The sequence below is a fragment of the Notamacropus eugenii genome, chromosome 5 (assembly GCF_028372415.1).
Source record: "Notamacropus eugenii isolate mMacEug1 chromosome 5, mMacEug1.pri_v2, whole genome shotgun sequence".
NCBI lineage: Eukaryota > Metazoa > Chordata > Mammalia > Diprotodontia > Macropodidae > Notamacropus > Notamacropus eugenii.
Genome location: NC_092876.1, coordinates 332,787,955 through 332,804,414, shown reverse-complemented (window position 1 = coordinate 332,804,414; position 16,460 = coordinate 332,787,955). Strand labels below are relative to the sequence as shown.

Below are 16,460 nucleotides of genomic sequence, written 5' to 3'. Positions count from 1 at the left end.
TTCTTCCCAGAAGAAGAAATCTCATTGGTGACACTGTCACCAATTGCTAAGGATCATGATGCAACATGGAGAGAATTAGAACCCTAGGTGGGAAATAAGTGATGGGAACCGGTGAGTTTGGGGAGACAATGATCCTGTTTGTCATGCAAATGGGCCAAGTAACAGGAAAAGAAGTAGCAGGAGAGAAAAATGCACACAAAGATACAGTTTTGGCTGCAGACAAAATTGTTTCTAAATAGGATGTTTTTCAAAGCTTCCTTTGCAGCATCAGCTGCTGTTCAAAAATGAATGACACAACGAGTTTGCTCTCTGTAATAGAAAATGTAATTTGAATACTTCCAAATGGAGAAAGATTCACAGCCTGGGCCTTCCTGCCTTTTCCAACCCTGAGCTCTTGGAACTGCTAGGAAAGGTAATTGCAGCCCCCAACATCATTTTCCAGCAACCAGAGAAAGATCTATTTGGGCATAAATTAGCTAAAAGTATATAGATGACAGAGTAGGTTTTTCTATGTAAAGACTGGGGAGGCCACTTGGTGATGTTTCTCAGCAGGGGAAAAATACGACATTCTTCAACCAGACTGACATTGTCTCTCTACTGTTAGCATCAGGGCTAACAGACCTACTTTCTTATCCACACCCAAACAAGTTCCCGAGTGAGTGATAAACAAGGTTTCTTTCTTTTTCATCAGATAGCAGCTGATCCTGTTCTTGTTAGAGGAGCCTCATACTTGCCTGATTCTTTTGCTTCCGGTTCTCTCTTCCACCTGGAATCTCGGTGCAGCCAGATTTCAGATTATTCAGGCTTCCTTGAGCTTATTCAAGGCCATCCCAGTTTGACCAACAAACACCAGACGGTGTGAAGGACGAGAGGGAGGAAAGGAAATGTCAGTGGTTCCAATGAAAGATTTAGTATGGGAGGAATTTGAATCAATTACTAACAATGAAGTTTGGGGATTTAGATTCAGAGATTGTTAAACTGGAAGAGACCTTTAGGATATCTAATACAGTGGTCACAGGATCAGAGGTTTAGAGCTGGACAGGAATTTAGAGGTCATTAGGTCTAAGCCCCTCATTTTAAAGATGAGGAAAACAAGGCACAAAGAGTTTAAGTGGCTTCCCCAGTCATATATGTGCTGGGAAAAGTCTGAGACATAGTTCAAATCACAATCTTCCTAATTCCCAAGTTCTGTTCTCTATACACTATACCAAGCTTTTTTGATGCTTCACCCTAAGCTGTAAATAAATTTGTGAGTCACTTCCCTAACATCAGTGAGCAAGAAATTATTAACCCTTTACTCCATTTGTCTGTATAAGAAACCTTTCATTTCCATGCTTTCTCATCATATTAGTTGATTCCTTCTCAGAAGACTCATACATCTTACTTTCCCCTCACTCATTACTTTCCCTCTTCTAAAAACATCATTAAATATTCTCCCACCTTCTACCTCAGTGAATTAATACAGAAATTTACCTCTTTGGATCACTTTGTTATGCAACCCTGCAATGAAAAGGAATTTTGAATTGAAAATTGGACTTACAATCAAAAAGACCTGAATTCAAAGTGTACCTTAGACTCTCCCTAACTGTGTAACTCTAAGCAAGTTATGTAACCTTTCTGTGCCCCAGTTTCCTCATCTCTAAAATGGGGATAATCATAGCTCCTACCTCATAGCGTTCTCCTGAAGATCAAATGAGATAATAAGTAAAGAAATTTACAAGCCTTAAAGCCCTCTGTAAATGCTAATTATTCGTAGCAGTGTTATAAAATTATCTTTGCATGAGAAAGATTATTTTGACAGATGTGTTAAGTATTGACCAGAAGGGTAGAAAACAGGAGGGAGATCAGTAAGGAGATCAACAAAATAATTATATATGTGGTAATGAATATATATTGCATATATATGAATATATATATTGGAAATGGGGAATGAAGGAGATACAGTTATGAGATGTGGAGGAAATAGGACTGACAACATTTGGTAACTCATTTGATATGTAGTGAGAGGAAAAAGACAATTTCAAGGTTATAAACATGGTGAAATTGGGTGAATGGTGAGAACTAATGAATGGATGAATGAATGCTGGAGATATAACTATAGGCCATGAACTCAAAGAGTGCATATTTTAATAGAGGTAGACAATATGTAAGAGATTTCTGCTTCACATATGATGGAAAAAGCCCAGTGGTCCTTAGGGCAAAGCATCAAAGCGGATGGAAATGCATCATCTTTCATGTCATTTCTATCAATAATGTCATATCTATTCCTGATTTTCAATCATTTCACGGTGCTAAGGACTTTGTTGGGAAGAACTTTCTTTTGCAGGTCTTTAGTAGCTGTGGAGGAGGAGTTGGGTCCCCAGGAACAACAGAGACATTTCCACAATGGTTGTCCCTCTAAATGATGGTGCCACTGGGGACCAGGCTGGAAGCAGGACTGGTGATCTGAGAGGAGATGTAATTCCTCTTTCTCTTGGGTTCAGATCCTTGGCCTGTCTCTACCTGAGGCTGAGGGATGGTGATCATCAAAGGTGGTAGCAGTGGTCTGACTCACCTAGCAGATTCTTCCACCTGTGTCTCCCTTAGGGTTCCTTGATGCTTTCACTAATCTAGCTTGCCTGCCCCACTGGTGATAATTGGTCAGTAGTTGGTGTTGGTGATGATGGGACTAGCATATTCTCTACATGGTGATACCATAGACAGAAATAAGAGCAGGTTTAGAGAGAAAAAAAAGTAAGCAACTTGGGGCACATTGACTTTGAGGTGACTGTGTGACATCCAAGTAGAGTTTGATGTTTTTGTGGTAGTTGGAAATGTTGTTTTGTAGCTCAAAAGAAAGGTCAGAACTGTGAATATAGATCCTTGAGTCATATTATAGAAGTATTAAGTGAAACCATGGGAGTAAATGAGATTGTCAAAGAAGAAAGTGTAGAGAGAGTAAAGAATTCTAATGCTGGAACTTTGGGAAACACCCATGTTCAGGGCTCGTTAAGAGTAATAAGAAGCAGGATAGGAGATGGGAGGAATGGTCAAAGAGGCAGGAAGTGAACCAGAAGGATGAGATGTTTCTGAATACAAGGAAAGAGAGAAGACTGATCCACAGTATCACAAGCTGCAAAGAATTCAGGTAAAATAGATTGAGATCTGGGGAATGAAAAGCCATTAGATTTGATGACTGGGAGGTTATTAGTGATGTTAGAAAAAGCAGTTCCAACATTAATGGTGGTGAATCTAAATTTGAGAAACTGCAGAGAGTAGGCAGTGAGAGAGTGGAAACATCAGGTGTAGACAATCTTTACCTGAAGTTTAACAGTGAAGGGGAAAGACAGAAGTAGCTATATGTAGGAGAAGAGGAAATGGGAAGACTTTATTTTTATTTTTAAGGACTGAGGAAACCTGAGTATGATTATAAACAGATGGGAAAGAAATAGTGGTAAAGAAGAAACTGTGTGAGTGAGAGAGAAAATTGCCAGAGCAATTATCTTAGTGAAGGAAGGAGGGAAGTAGATGAAGGTCAACTGATTAGCCTTGAAGGTGATTAAGTGTGTAGGATGGCAGTTCAGTTATTGGGTCCATGACATTGACTCCCTTTAGGCCAGTGAAGTACCTATGCTCTGAGTTCCTGATTTTCTGTTTTCCAAGGATCTGCTTTTTCTTGGCTTCTCCAGCTTCCTTCCAAAGATAAACCATTCCTTCTATCATAATTTCCTTTTAAGGAAATTTGTCTTCCCTCAAGAAAAGGGATTTTGGGTGTTGCTTTGTTTTTAGATAATGAGTTCTGTTTTGGAAATGTTGAGTTTGCGATGTCTATACAACTTCCAGTTTGAAACATCCAATAGACTATTGTTGATGTGGCTGGAGATTAGGGCTGAATATATAGTTCTGGGGGTCATCTGCATAGAGAGGATAACTGAATTTATGGGATCCGATGAGAATGTAGAAAGAAAAGAAAATAACAGAATATTTTCTGTAGGCTTTTTCATTTGATTCTTCCAAGAATGTTGTGAGATTATTTTAGCAAACATTCTTATCCCCATTTGACAGTGAGGACACTGAGGCTCAGATAATCATGAATGCTAATATGGATAGAGGGTTACAAGGTTTGAAGAGCACTTTACAGATGTTGTCACATTTGATACTTACAACCTTTTATTATTATCTCCGTTTTACAGATGAGCAAGCTGAAGCTTAGCAAGGACAATTGTCCTACCCTGGGTCATATAGCTAGGAGGTGTCTGAGACAGGATTTGAACTGGAGTCTTCCTGACTTTTCCTGGGTAGCTAGAGTGCTGGGACTGGAGTCAGGAAGACTCTTCTTCATGAGATTTAATTTGGTGTCAGATACTTACTCATTATATGACTCTGGGTAAGTCACTTAATCCTGTTCATTTTAGTTTTCTCATCTATAAAATTCAATGGAGGAGGAAATAGGAAACAAAACTGTTCCGGTATCCTTGGCAGTTATTCAGTTATTTTTCAATTATGTCCAAATCTTCATGACCCCCATGTGGGGTTTTCTTGGCAAAGATACTGGAATGGTTTGCTATTTCCTTCTCTGGATTATTTTACAGAGTAGGAAACTGAGGCAAGCAGGGTTAAGTGATTTGCCCAGGGTCACACAGCTAGTAAATGTCTGGCATCATATTTGAACTCAGGATGTTGAGTCTTCCTGCTTCCAGGCACGACACGCTATCCACTGCACTATCTACTTTCCCAGTCCAATATTCAGTAGACAAGGCAAAAGACAGCACAATTAAAGGGAGGAGGTTACCCTTCCTTAAAGTAGAATACCATGGAATGTCATGTGAAAGACAGTAGGACCCTCTTCTATATAATTTCAGGGAAGAGAATGAGTGAAATATTCCACCAATGGAATAATATTTCTAAAAATTAAACTAGTTTAAAAAGTTTCCCATCATGAAAAGTATTTGAGCAGGGATAGAATAACCACATATAAAGATTACAGATGGGGAGACAAACAGACAAATAGATGCAGAGACACAGAGAGACAAGTACAGACAGAGAAACAGACAGACAAAGATACAGAGAAAAAGAGAAAGACAGAGACACAGAGACATGAATAGGGTGTATATTAAGTGTTTACTATGTGCCAGGCACCTCGAAGTCTGGGGATACAAATACAAGGGGGCTAAACATTTCCTGCCTTTAAGGAGTTTACATTCCAAATGGGGAAGACAAGGCATAAAGAAGAATTAGGGAAGGGATGGAGGAAAGATATGTGGCCATGACAGGGTGTGGAGATGGCTAGGAAATGCTGTGAAGGCCTGGGTCTAGGCAATAGAAGGCCATTGGTGGCCTGTCAAAGCCTGGGGCTGTTCCAGGGGCAGGGTTCAGTTTTCTGGAGGAGAAGGTGGCCCAGTGTGATATAGGAGATTAGGTTGAATGACTTCTTAAAGTCCCTTCAAAAGTAGTACTCCAGTGGAGAATGAAGAATTATAAAGAGCCCTTGGTGAATTTAGAGTCCAAAGAGCTGGATTCACATCTCAGTTCTGGCTTACTATTTTTCTAACCATGGCTGCGTCACAGACTCTTTGTGTTGCCTCATCTGTAAAGAAGGGGAGTTGAATTAAAGCAGAGGTATGAAACACAAACCTTCAGGCTGCTTGCTATCAACAATACTCCCTAGTGTAGCCCAATCCAAATTAAAATGTAATTTAAAATATTTTAAAAATAAATGAAAATGCAATAAAAATATATAATGTGAATACATGGTTATCTAAGACAATATATGGCCTGAAGGGATCTTTATGTATGGTCCCTTTCCAATTTGAGTTTGTCATAACTGAAGTAATCTTCAGGGTTCCTTCTACCTCTAAATAATATTCTTCTCTGTATCTTTTAAATCAAGAGAGTATGGGTAACTAAAACATTTAAAAACAATTCTTCCAGCAATTTATCCTATATTTCTCTTACATGAATACAGACTCCTCTGCTATATGCTCCACACAAATGAGGCCTTTCTGTTAAAAATGCCAATGCCTCCTTCCAAGGGAGTAGAACTCCAGCAGTTTTCTCTTCTTGTAGAGAGTACAAACACTCAACTATCCCATCGAGGGTGGGGTTTCTTTCCCCTTTTCACATTTCAGTAGCATTCATTGGTGTTTCATGGCTGAGGGCATGCACAGTGTAAAGTGCCTATGATTTGCATTCAGAACCAAGGTTGCAGTGGAGTTGTGTGATGCAACATGGGCAAATACTGCCAGAAATACCTCAAATTCATTGTGCATTTGATTTTTAATTAATTTTTGGGCATTGCATGTCCAGTGTTTTTTACTGTATTTTTTACTGTTGCCAAATTTTTCATGACCCCCAAATTCAGGTATGTGACTTCATATGGGGCAACAACCCATAGTTTAAGACATACTGATATAGGGGATCTGACTAATTTCTAGAAATGTACAAAGAAAGAGATGCCACAACTCCATTTTTAAATAAATAATAAGCATGCTTCCATGTTTACTACACAAAGTCATTCTTCCAATGAGACAATTTGGCAGAAGCTAAGAAAAAAAAATCTTGACAGATAAGGGGAAAAAATTGAAAAATGTTTTTGCCCCCTCTCAAACTCCATATAAAGTATATAGATAGCCAATATCCACATACACCATTCAACTAGAAAAATATAAGCTAGGACAATTTGATGTGATAGAAAATTGAAGCTGTAACTCCTTTTGCTCATCAATTTCTGTATTGAGTGACTTCCACTTGTGGCTAAAAGTTCTTTCTTCTAGAATAAGGGCATACTCTCTTTCCTCTCCACCTCCTCCTTCTTTTCTCTTTCTGTTAAGTGACTTGTCCAGGGTCTCACAGCTAGTAAGTGTCTGAGGTCAGCTTTGAACTCAGGCTCTCCTGATTCTAAGGCCAGTGTTCTATCCACTGCACCACCTAGCTGTCTCAAATCTACCTTCTTTTGTTCTATCTTCAGAGGAATTATGGACTGACTGGTCATCCCCAGAATAAAATCGAAGAAAAGCTGCAATCCTTATTATAATAATTATTTCTGAGCTTCAAAAAGCAGCTCTTAAAATGTGAGGTTTCTAATGGTAGAGGCAGGTTGAAGCTGGGGAGGCATCTAGCACCGTGCTCCCGCTAGCCCGAAATGCTGTCATTTTGACTCAAAGGCTAAAGCTCCCTGCTGGTCTTGGTTGAGCAAGAATGCTGCTCAAGATAAGCTGTCAGAGTGGCTCCTCTCACCAAACAGTTACCACCTTCCTCAGGAGAAGGGACCCAGTGACAGGGTGAGCTTACGTGCTTAGTGATGCTGAACAGCCCAAGGTGGCAGGAGGGCCAGGAGAGCCTCACTCGGAGGACTGCAAGCACCTACTTAACATGCAAGAGAGAGCAGCTCAACAGCTGTCACTGACAGCCTGTGGCTGCTTCCAAGTGGGGGAGATGAGGATACCTTTGGATGCCCAAATTATGTATTTGGAATTCAGAGTAATCATGTACACATATGAATGTGCGTATGTGCACATACACACAAACACACACGTAATCTCTCTCTCTCCCACACCCCCTTTTCTCTCTCTCTCTCTGTCTCTGTCTCTGTCTCTCCCTCCTCTTGCTTTGCTTCCTCCTCTGTCCTCTTCTCCAATTGACTATCTGTTTATTTTATACTTATGTGGAGTTTGAGAGAGGGCAAAAATATTTCTTCGTCTTCTCCTCCTCCTCCTCCTCCTCCTCCTCCTCCTCCTCCTCCTCCTCCTCCTCCTCCTCCTCCTCCTCCTCCTCCTCCTTCTCCTCCTCCTCCTTCTCCTCCTCCTCCTCTTCCTCCTCCTCCTCCTCCTCCTCCTCCTCCTCCTCCTCCTCCTCCTCCTCCTCCTCCTCCTCCTCCTCCTCCTTCTTCTTCTTCTTCTTCTTCTTCTTCTTCTTCTTCTTCTTCTTCTTCTTCTCTCTTTCTCTCTCTGTCTTTCTCTCTTCCCTCTTTCTTCTCTTTTTCCACCCCTTACATATAACACACAAATGGGCACATACACCATCATGTTCATACCTAGAGCCACACTGATAATCTTCCTCAAACCCAACTCCCTCTTATTATTATGATTTTGGGGTGACCTATTTAGTGAATCAGGGTTAACACCACAAGAACAGCCACTCAGGCTTGATCTCCCCCATACCACATGTCTAGGAGACAAGTAACAAAGCCAGCCAGTCTCTCATTAATCTACATGGCAACTATCCAGACATTTGAAAATATCTGGGTGATGGGTCGATTTTTTTTTGGCACCATGCAGATATAACCAAGGAATTCATATTAGTTTGGGGTTGGAGTGGGGAAGGAATGAGGGGGTGGGCAAAAGATCCTGTCAGAGCTCGGGCCTAAGACAACCCTTCAGGCATTTGTCATGCCTGCTGGCATTTGAGTTACGGACATCTCACCACCATAGAAACCAGACGCAGCTCTCAGGGGAAATCAAGACTGTCTTCTTTGCAGAAAGCTGGATGTGTGCCTGGGGAGGTCTAACCCCTATCTCCTTTATTCATATCAAGCCCAGGGTAGGAATTTAGATAAAAATGCATTAGATGTTTTGCTCCGTTTTTCTTGCTCAGATTAACCACTTATAAATTTTTTAAGTATTTTGGAGAAAGTCAAATAAGTATTCCTGGTACAGTTGAGTAGCTCAGGGAGAATAGCCAGCATAAAAATAGCCCAATTTCTAGCAGAGGAAGAAGATAAATCAAGAGCAGGCCCCTTCCACTCTGTATCCACTTCGACAGACACACTTTTCTGCTCTTCAGGGCTGAAGTCCACATTGATTTAAGTGTGGAGGAACTTACATTGCATATTGAATGGGCATGGTGAGGAAAATGCTGATTTTGTTGGTTTCATTTATTTGTTCCTTCATTGTCCATAAGCATTTATGAATTACCTACTGTATATAGAACGGTGTCCTAGAGGCTGGGAGAGAAAGTTTAACAAAAAGATAATTTTCTTTTCTTATGGAACTGACAGCTCAATAGGGCTGACGTGAGCACAGATAGCTATAATGTATAATATTAGAGGTAGTATGGTATAGTGATAAGATTATTAAATTTTGGAATATTATTTAGATACTGTCTCTTCTTCTTCCTATCTCTGTGGCTGAGTACTTCTTTTTTTTTTTTTTTAACTCTCTGCACCTCAGGTTCCTCTTACAACCCTAAATCATATGTTCCTATGAACACACAACAGCACCAGAGAAATACAAAGCAAATATGTTACAAAAAGGTTTAAGGGGGAGTATCCTTACCTGATTAGCAGCTGTGGAATGGGATCTGGTAATATTTCATGGAAGATTTGTCACCTTAACTGAGCCTAAAGATCAAAAATTGAGTGGAAATTTATCTTTAGGCATATTGTGACCTAACAACTGGATTTCTAAGGGGCCTGTTTAAAAAAATGACCCAAAGAAGAAAAGGGATCATTTCATGACTAGTAATGTATGTAACCAAATGACCCTAAACTAGACTCCTAGACTCAGGGTGTCCCTCTTAGACAGTTTATCTCCTACTTCAGGTCATCCAAGCCCCCACTCCCAATTTTAAATGAATCTCTAAATTTCAAGATAAGACAGATTCTGTAAACCCTGCCAGAAAGAATGGAGGAAAAGGAAACGTAGGAGGTAGGGACCTTAAAGCTTGAGACAAACACCCCCTAAAGTGTATGGTTGTTGGTAGGTGAGTGGGAAGTTGGAGGAATGTCCCATAAAGGGAGATTAGAGTTGTAAGTTATAACCACGACATCTAGGGACCAGTACATCAGCATCATGCTGGGCAGAGTTGGACAGACTCAGAATGGGGAAGGTAGTGATAAAAGATGAGAATCGGGATAGTCTAGGAGCTGTAGTGATGCTGTTGCATACTATTAAGATATTAAAATAGGAGTGCTTGGGTAGAAACAATCAGAGCATTGTCTCTAAAGCCCAAAAGAGTTTAAGAGCAATGAGATAAATCAGAAGCTACTCCAGTCTCTCAGTCTTAGCACATCTTCTGCCTTCATATTTTATTACTAGGGTGGTTCAAGAAAAACAGAATTGTATTTTTTTTTTTTTTGGTCCTTGCACTTTTCAAGTTGACTTAACAATGGGATTGTAGTAGAGTACTGATTAAAGCCCATATTCTGTAGAAGACCTATTATAGTGCCTACTCATCCTCACACCCCCAAGTGCCTTCCCTCTGAGAATAATTTCCAATTATATTTATATGTCTTGTTTGTTCCTGGTCATTTGCATGATGTCTCCTCTATTTGAATGTGAGCTCCTTGAAGGCAGGGTTCTGGTGTTTTCATTCTATGTATCTTTAACAAGTCAAATAAAATAACTTTATGAAAGATGGAGAGGGAGATTTCTCAACTACACTTAAGAAAATGCTATATTACATGTACACTTTTCTAACCCAGTTCTCTGTTGATGAAGGAATGAGGAAACAAGGAAAGAAAGCTTGGAGTCAGACTTGGAGTAAGAAGACCCCAGTCCCAGGAATGCTCTGTTATCTTATTTGAGCCATTTCTCATCTTAGATGTTCAATCCATTCTTCATCATGAAATGGACCAAACGAGGCCATATATTTCTTATAAGGCCAGACAGCAACATCTACTATTTTATAGTCTGGGGATAATCTGAAGCTTTCATCACTAAAGGAATATAGAAATTAACATTGGAGATCAGGCAAAATATGAGATCACAAAGGATAAGAGAACTGTCTTGGAGTAAACACAATGCTCTAAAAAGTCTGGACTTTTCCTTTCAGGGTGGGAAGATCCCAGTGAGATGGACAGCCCCAGAGGCCATTGCCTACCGCAAATTCACCTCTGCCAGTGACGTCTGGAGCTATGGTATTGTCATGTGGGAAGTCATGTCATTTGGAGAGAGGCCCTACTGGGATATGTCAAACCAAGATGTGAGTATCCCAAGAATCAGCAAGATGAAATTCCTGATGTTTACTGATGTCAGCTTTGGGGGGAGGTCTCTAGTGGAGTGACATCAGGTGCTTTTGGGGGCATTATTGTGTTCAATATTTTTATCAGTGACAGATGAGAGGATAGATGGCACACGTAAAATCTATGAATAATCTGAAGCTGGTAAGAATAGCAAAAGCAATTGCTTTGCATTGGTTGACAGAACTTGGATCCAAAAAGATTTTTGACAGTCTAGAATGATGGAATCAAATTGAGTAAGATGAAATTCCATAGGGTTACCTTAGCACTTAGGGATCTAGTGCTTAGCACAGTGCCTGGCATGGAGTCAGTGCTTAATAAGTGTTTATTGATTTATTAAATATATGATATTGATGATATGTTCAGGTGCAAGCATCATATTTTAGTAAAGACAGTGATAAGCAATGAGCAAGTCAATGAGGATAATTAGAAGACTTGAAATGTTACTGTATGAACATTGATTCAAGGAATTAGATTTTTTTTTACCGTTGAGAGAAGACCTGGAAGGAGAGAGTATGGGAAGGGTCATTAAGTGGCTGAATGACTGTCAAGTGAAAGAGAGATTAGAGTTATTCTGCTTGAATCCAGATTGGTAAAAATTTCAGGGAGACAAATTTCAAGTCTACATGAAGAAGAATTCCCTAATAATTAGGGCTAAAGTAAAATGAATTGTCTCAAGGTTAACGGAGTTCCCCATCTATGAAAGTCTTTCAGCACAGCCTGGATGTTTACCTTCTAGGGATATTATAGACTAAATATATACTTCAGGAAAAGGTTGAATTAGATTGATCTTTGAGATTCCTTCCAATTCAAATTCTTTGTTTTTGTGATATACAAGCAGGAATTAATATTTTCACTTTTAGATAAAATTATTAATATTTATTTTTATATCATCTATGTTTCTCAATATATCCTTTCCTCTCCCTTCTCATAAAAATTACTCATAATAAGAATGAAAGAGAAAAAAATTATACAAACTAACCAGTCTATCTAAAATTCTAGAAGTATATGCAGTATTCCACTCCTATAGCCTCCCATCTTTACAAAGAAGTTGGGGGAATGACCTTCTTAAATCTTTTCTTTAGAGCCAAACTCTCTCCCTTTTTCTGCTTCTGTCTCTGTCTCTCTTTCTGTCTCTCTCCGCACAAACACACACACACACACACACACACACACACACATATTACAGCACTTAATTTCTATAGTTTTGTCATTATTGTCCATTTACATTGTAGTTATTAGATATATTGTTTTTCTGGTTATTATTTCACTTTGCATCATTTCACATGTTTTCCCTTACTTCTCTGTATTCTTCATATTTGCCTTTTCTTATAATGTGTAATCAATATTCCATTACATTTATATAATAACTGCTCCTCAACTAATGACCATTTACTCTGTTTCCAATTCTTTTCTACTTCAAAAAGTGTCACTCTAAATGTTTTAGTATATATTATATCTTTCTTTCTTGTAATTGACTTCCTTGGTTCATTTGTTTCACAGTAGAGTCTTTTGGTCAAAGAACACGGACATTTTAATCACTTTCTTTGAATAATTACATATTGCATAGTTATAAATTGCTTTTTATATTGATGGTGTCAGTTCAGATGTCCACAAACAATTCATTAGTATTGAGTATGACTTTTTAAATTTGAAGATGAAGAACATTTTCCTGTGTCCACTTAAGAAAGGTTTAATGTGAGAAGAGCTGGCTTAGAAGACAGGAGACATGACTTCTCTATACCCAACAATGCAATTAAGTGGGTATAGAGCTGTCAGTAACTCTCTTCTCTCTTCTGAGCCTTAGTTTTCTCATATGAAAAATGAGGGGATTAGACTCCAGGGCAGGGGAACCTGTACCCTGGAGGCCACATGTGGCCTTCTAGGTCCTTACATGCAGTCCTTTGACTTTCACAGTTTAGATTCAGTCAAAGAACTACACATGAGGACCTAGAGGTCCACATGTGGCCTCGAGGCTGCAGGTTGCCTACCTCTGGACTAGACTATTTCTGAAATCTCTTCCAGGTCTAACATTCTATGACTCCAGAGAGTCAAGGACTAAGACTAGGAAGAAGTAGGGCTATCCTTCAGCTTCCCTCTTTTGTCTGACTTCAGATGCATTGTCACTGTTACCCACAAGTATTAAAGGGGATGGGAGAAGTTTTCCAAATTGATAAATATGTGGCTCGGCTAATAAGTTTGGGACTTTATGAGCCGATGCTTCTCACACCTCTCCAGGCCTCTCAGAAGTGATAAAAGACAGTAGTGTTGCTGTTCAGTCATATTATAGTGGTGTCTGACTCTTTGTGATCCCATTTGGGTTTTCTTTTCATTTCCTTCTTCAGTTCATTTTGCAGATGAGAAAACTCAGGCAAACAAGGTTAAGTGACTTGCCCAGGACCACGCAGCTAGTGTCTAAGGCCAGATTTGAATTCAGGTTTTCCAGACTCCCAGCCCCCCTACTCTATCCATCATGCCAGTCATCTAATTGCCTGGCTAGTAGAGAGTGTGTATTTACTTGAATGAATGAAAGGGGTAAAAGCTCTGTTTTGAAATGTTTTTTGGGGGGACCACAAATAAAACTTCAATTACTTATTATATTTGACACCACCATTTCAGGCTCTTCATGTAAGGAACTAATGTTCCTCTATTCCGCAAGTTGAGAGTTAGGAGTAGATTTTTCAGCATCCCAGTGTTTGAAATATAAGAATAGTTAACTCAACAAAACATTAAAAAGAAAAAAGAAAACATTTCCAGAGATAGTGAAATCAAGCTAAGATTAGTCGGTGGTCTGCAGTCTCATTGAGAGTTTTCTCCTTTGGGTTATAAAGAATGGTTGGATTGCTATTGTAGCAATATGTATGATACCAACTTATCCATACTGGGGCTTATTTCTGGGAATCTAGGACCCCTTCCTTGTCCCCTTTCCATAGCTCCATGTCTGAAGGATTATTGGGGCTTGACACTAAAGATATGACTGTGTGACAACATGTGTATCCAAATGTAAGTTCGATATTGTGCATTCATCACGACAATCCAGTGCCAGATATCTGTGACTGTGGGACTGTCTATTGTCTTGGATTAGTCATGCTTTTTCTCTACTCCAGTGGTGTATATAATGTATAATTCAGTATTGATTTAGAGGCTATTTTTATGAAGTGCAAGTGCTCAATGATGTGGTATTTTGCACCCACATAATCAGCAAAGGTAAAAAAGATGACATAGAAATCTTGTATTGCTCTAAAAAAGACTTCATTAAACAGCTTCTTTTTACATGTAAAATCATAGGATTTGGAGCTAGAACGGCCCCTCAAGACCAACATCATTCCTTTCCAGATGTAAAAACTGAGGCCATGAGCCCGAAAATGGTTTTGCCCTAAGTCACACAGTCAGGTCCTCTGACTTCAATTTTGTATTCTTCTCTCAACACTGGATTGTAGAGACCGTACAATCAATTTCATTAAAAAAGGAGGGCTAGGGAAACTCTTGGAGGCAAGATTTAGTATTCAAAGAGATTCTGAGCAAACACATTTCCACACCTTGGGATCACACAGAATTTTTGATGTAGGATTTCCATAATTCACAAATCAGTATCATCTGCAAAGTCGTGGCAAAGCACAGCTGAATCTTATTCCCTGGCATGCTTTCTCAGAAAAAAGCAGAGATTTTATAATGCCTGAGTTTGCCTTGTTATGAAATGATTGAGATTAAGGATGGGGGGGAGAGGAGAGGAGTATCGCACCCATTCAGAAATCCCCCTAAATCATATCATAAGGGATGGAAGGGAAGTAGCCATGACTCCAGACACAGCCTTCCTCTTTCGAAACTATTCAAGTGGTAGCTGCAATGGATTTCACAGATGACAATTGGAAGGCTTTCAGAAAGAGAATTGCAAAGGCAAGTCAGAGTGCTGGTAATTGGACTTCAGGAGCCCAGGAAGGCCTTTGAACATGCACAGAGAGTTTGTCAGCCAGAGCGAGAAACTTGGAAGTTCTAGTGCTCGGGATTTGATTGACAGAGATAATGAGAGTGCCAGTCTCTGTGGAGAGGAAGTGCGGTTTTATTGAAACATCAGAGCTCAAATTAACCTCCCCATGCCCTGGTTCCTTCCACAGCCCTGCACACCTCCACTTCAGTCTTTGCTTATTCCAGATTTGAGGGTTTGAGCAAGGACCGCCCGCTGTCCAGTTCATTAATGGGGAATAAAGCACCAGCTTGTGTCCGAGCTTTTCCTTTGGAGAGTGATGGGGGCATGGAGAAAGGACGCGGCTCTTTTTTCTTTCAGAGATTTAGCCACTTCAGTAGATGGAGGAGAATCCTTCTATAAGACTTCTGTCTCTTCATTCCAGGGATTCTGATGCACTGCTTTGCAGGTCAGAATCTGTCTTCCTCACACACAGAGAGATCTACCTGGAAGAAAAGCCTGTTAAAATACAGTTAAATGATTAGAAATGGTTAGGTCCTCTTCATTGCATAGATAAAAACAAAGACCAGGTCCTCACAGCCAGAGGTGCCTTAAAAAAGGGAGGGGAGATATAATTGAGAAACATCAGTGAAGGTCTAATGAGTGGACCTAGATAATTCAGGTAAGAAGTCATATACTTTAGTAATGGAAACCCTTTAGACTGGTTCTGTTCTACTTTACCTCGCTGATTTCTCAGAGCAAACTACTTGGATCTCATTCTAACCTTGTATCTAATAAGCACAGAATCATTCACCGAAGGAATTGGAAGGGACCTTAGGGATCGTCTCTTCTAAACTGTTTTTAGTTTACATATGAGATACCTGGGATCAATAGAAGTGAGTTGACTTACCCAGGGTCCAAAGCTAGTTAGTTGTACAAGTGCAACTGAGTCTCAGTGAAGTACTCTTTCCAATGAGGAGGAGGCATGGCTTAGCAGACAGACTTGGAACCAGTAAGATCTGAGTTGGAATCCTATTTCAGATAGTTACTACCTGTATAACTCTGGGCAAGTAATTTATCCTCTCTTGGCCTCAATTTCTTCATCTGTAAAATGGAGGAAATAGTGCCTTCCTCACAGAGGTGACACAAGACTCTAATGAGATAATTAATACAAAGTGCCCTTCAAACCTGAGTGTACTGTATAAATATTAGTTATTAATACATTATTATTTACTGTGCCAACTAGACCAGGTTGCCTTTATTTTATAGTACTTTGCTGGAGATTGGGCCAAAGGTGTGTGTGTGTGTGTGTGTGTGTGTGTGTGTGTGTGTGTGTGTACACAATACATACATATAGACGCATGTGAGTATGTATATTGATGTGCATAGGTATACATATATTACAAATATGCATATATATGAATATATATACTTACACATATATACACAGACACACACACATCTGTTTTTGAGATTTTTTAAAGTCATTGCTGAAGATATCCTATATCCTGAGATTTAGTCCACTGGCTTGTACACAATTGAAAAACCACCATTCACTGACAGGGACTGTCAGATAGAAACACTCTCAAAAATGCAGTGAAAGGTTTTTCACAGTGGGTA

The 16,460-nt window shown here is 39.6% G+C and overlaps 1 protein-coding gene across 5 annotated transcripts in view; it reads left to right on the top strand.

Annotated features, from left to right (window-relative positions):
• EPHB1 (EPH receptor B1) overlaps positions 1 to 16,460 on the top strand; it is a 700,554-nt gene that overhangs the window by 671,158 nt on the left and 12,936 nt on the right. For all 5 annotated transcript variants that reach the window (XM_072613592.1, XM_072613594.1, XM_072613596.1 and 2 more), the window contains exon 13: positions 10,750 to 10,899. In XM_072613592.1, coding sequence (XP_072469693.1) covers positions 10,750 to 10,899 — 150 coding nt within the window. The remainder of the gene's footprint in view (positions 1 to 10,749; positions 10,900 to 16,460) is intronic.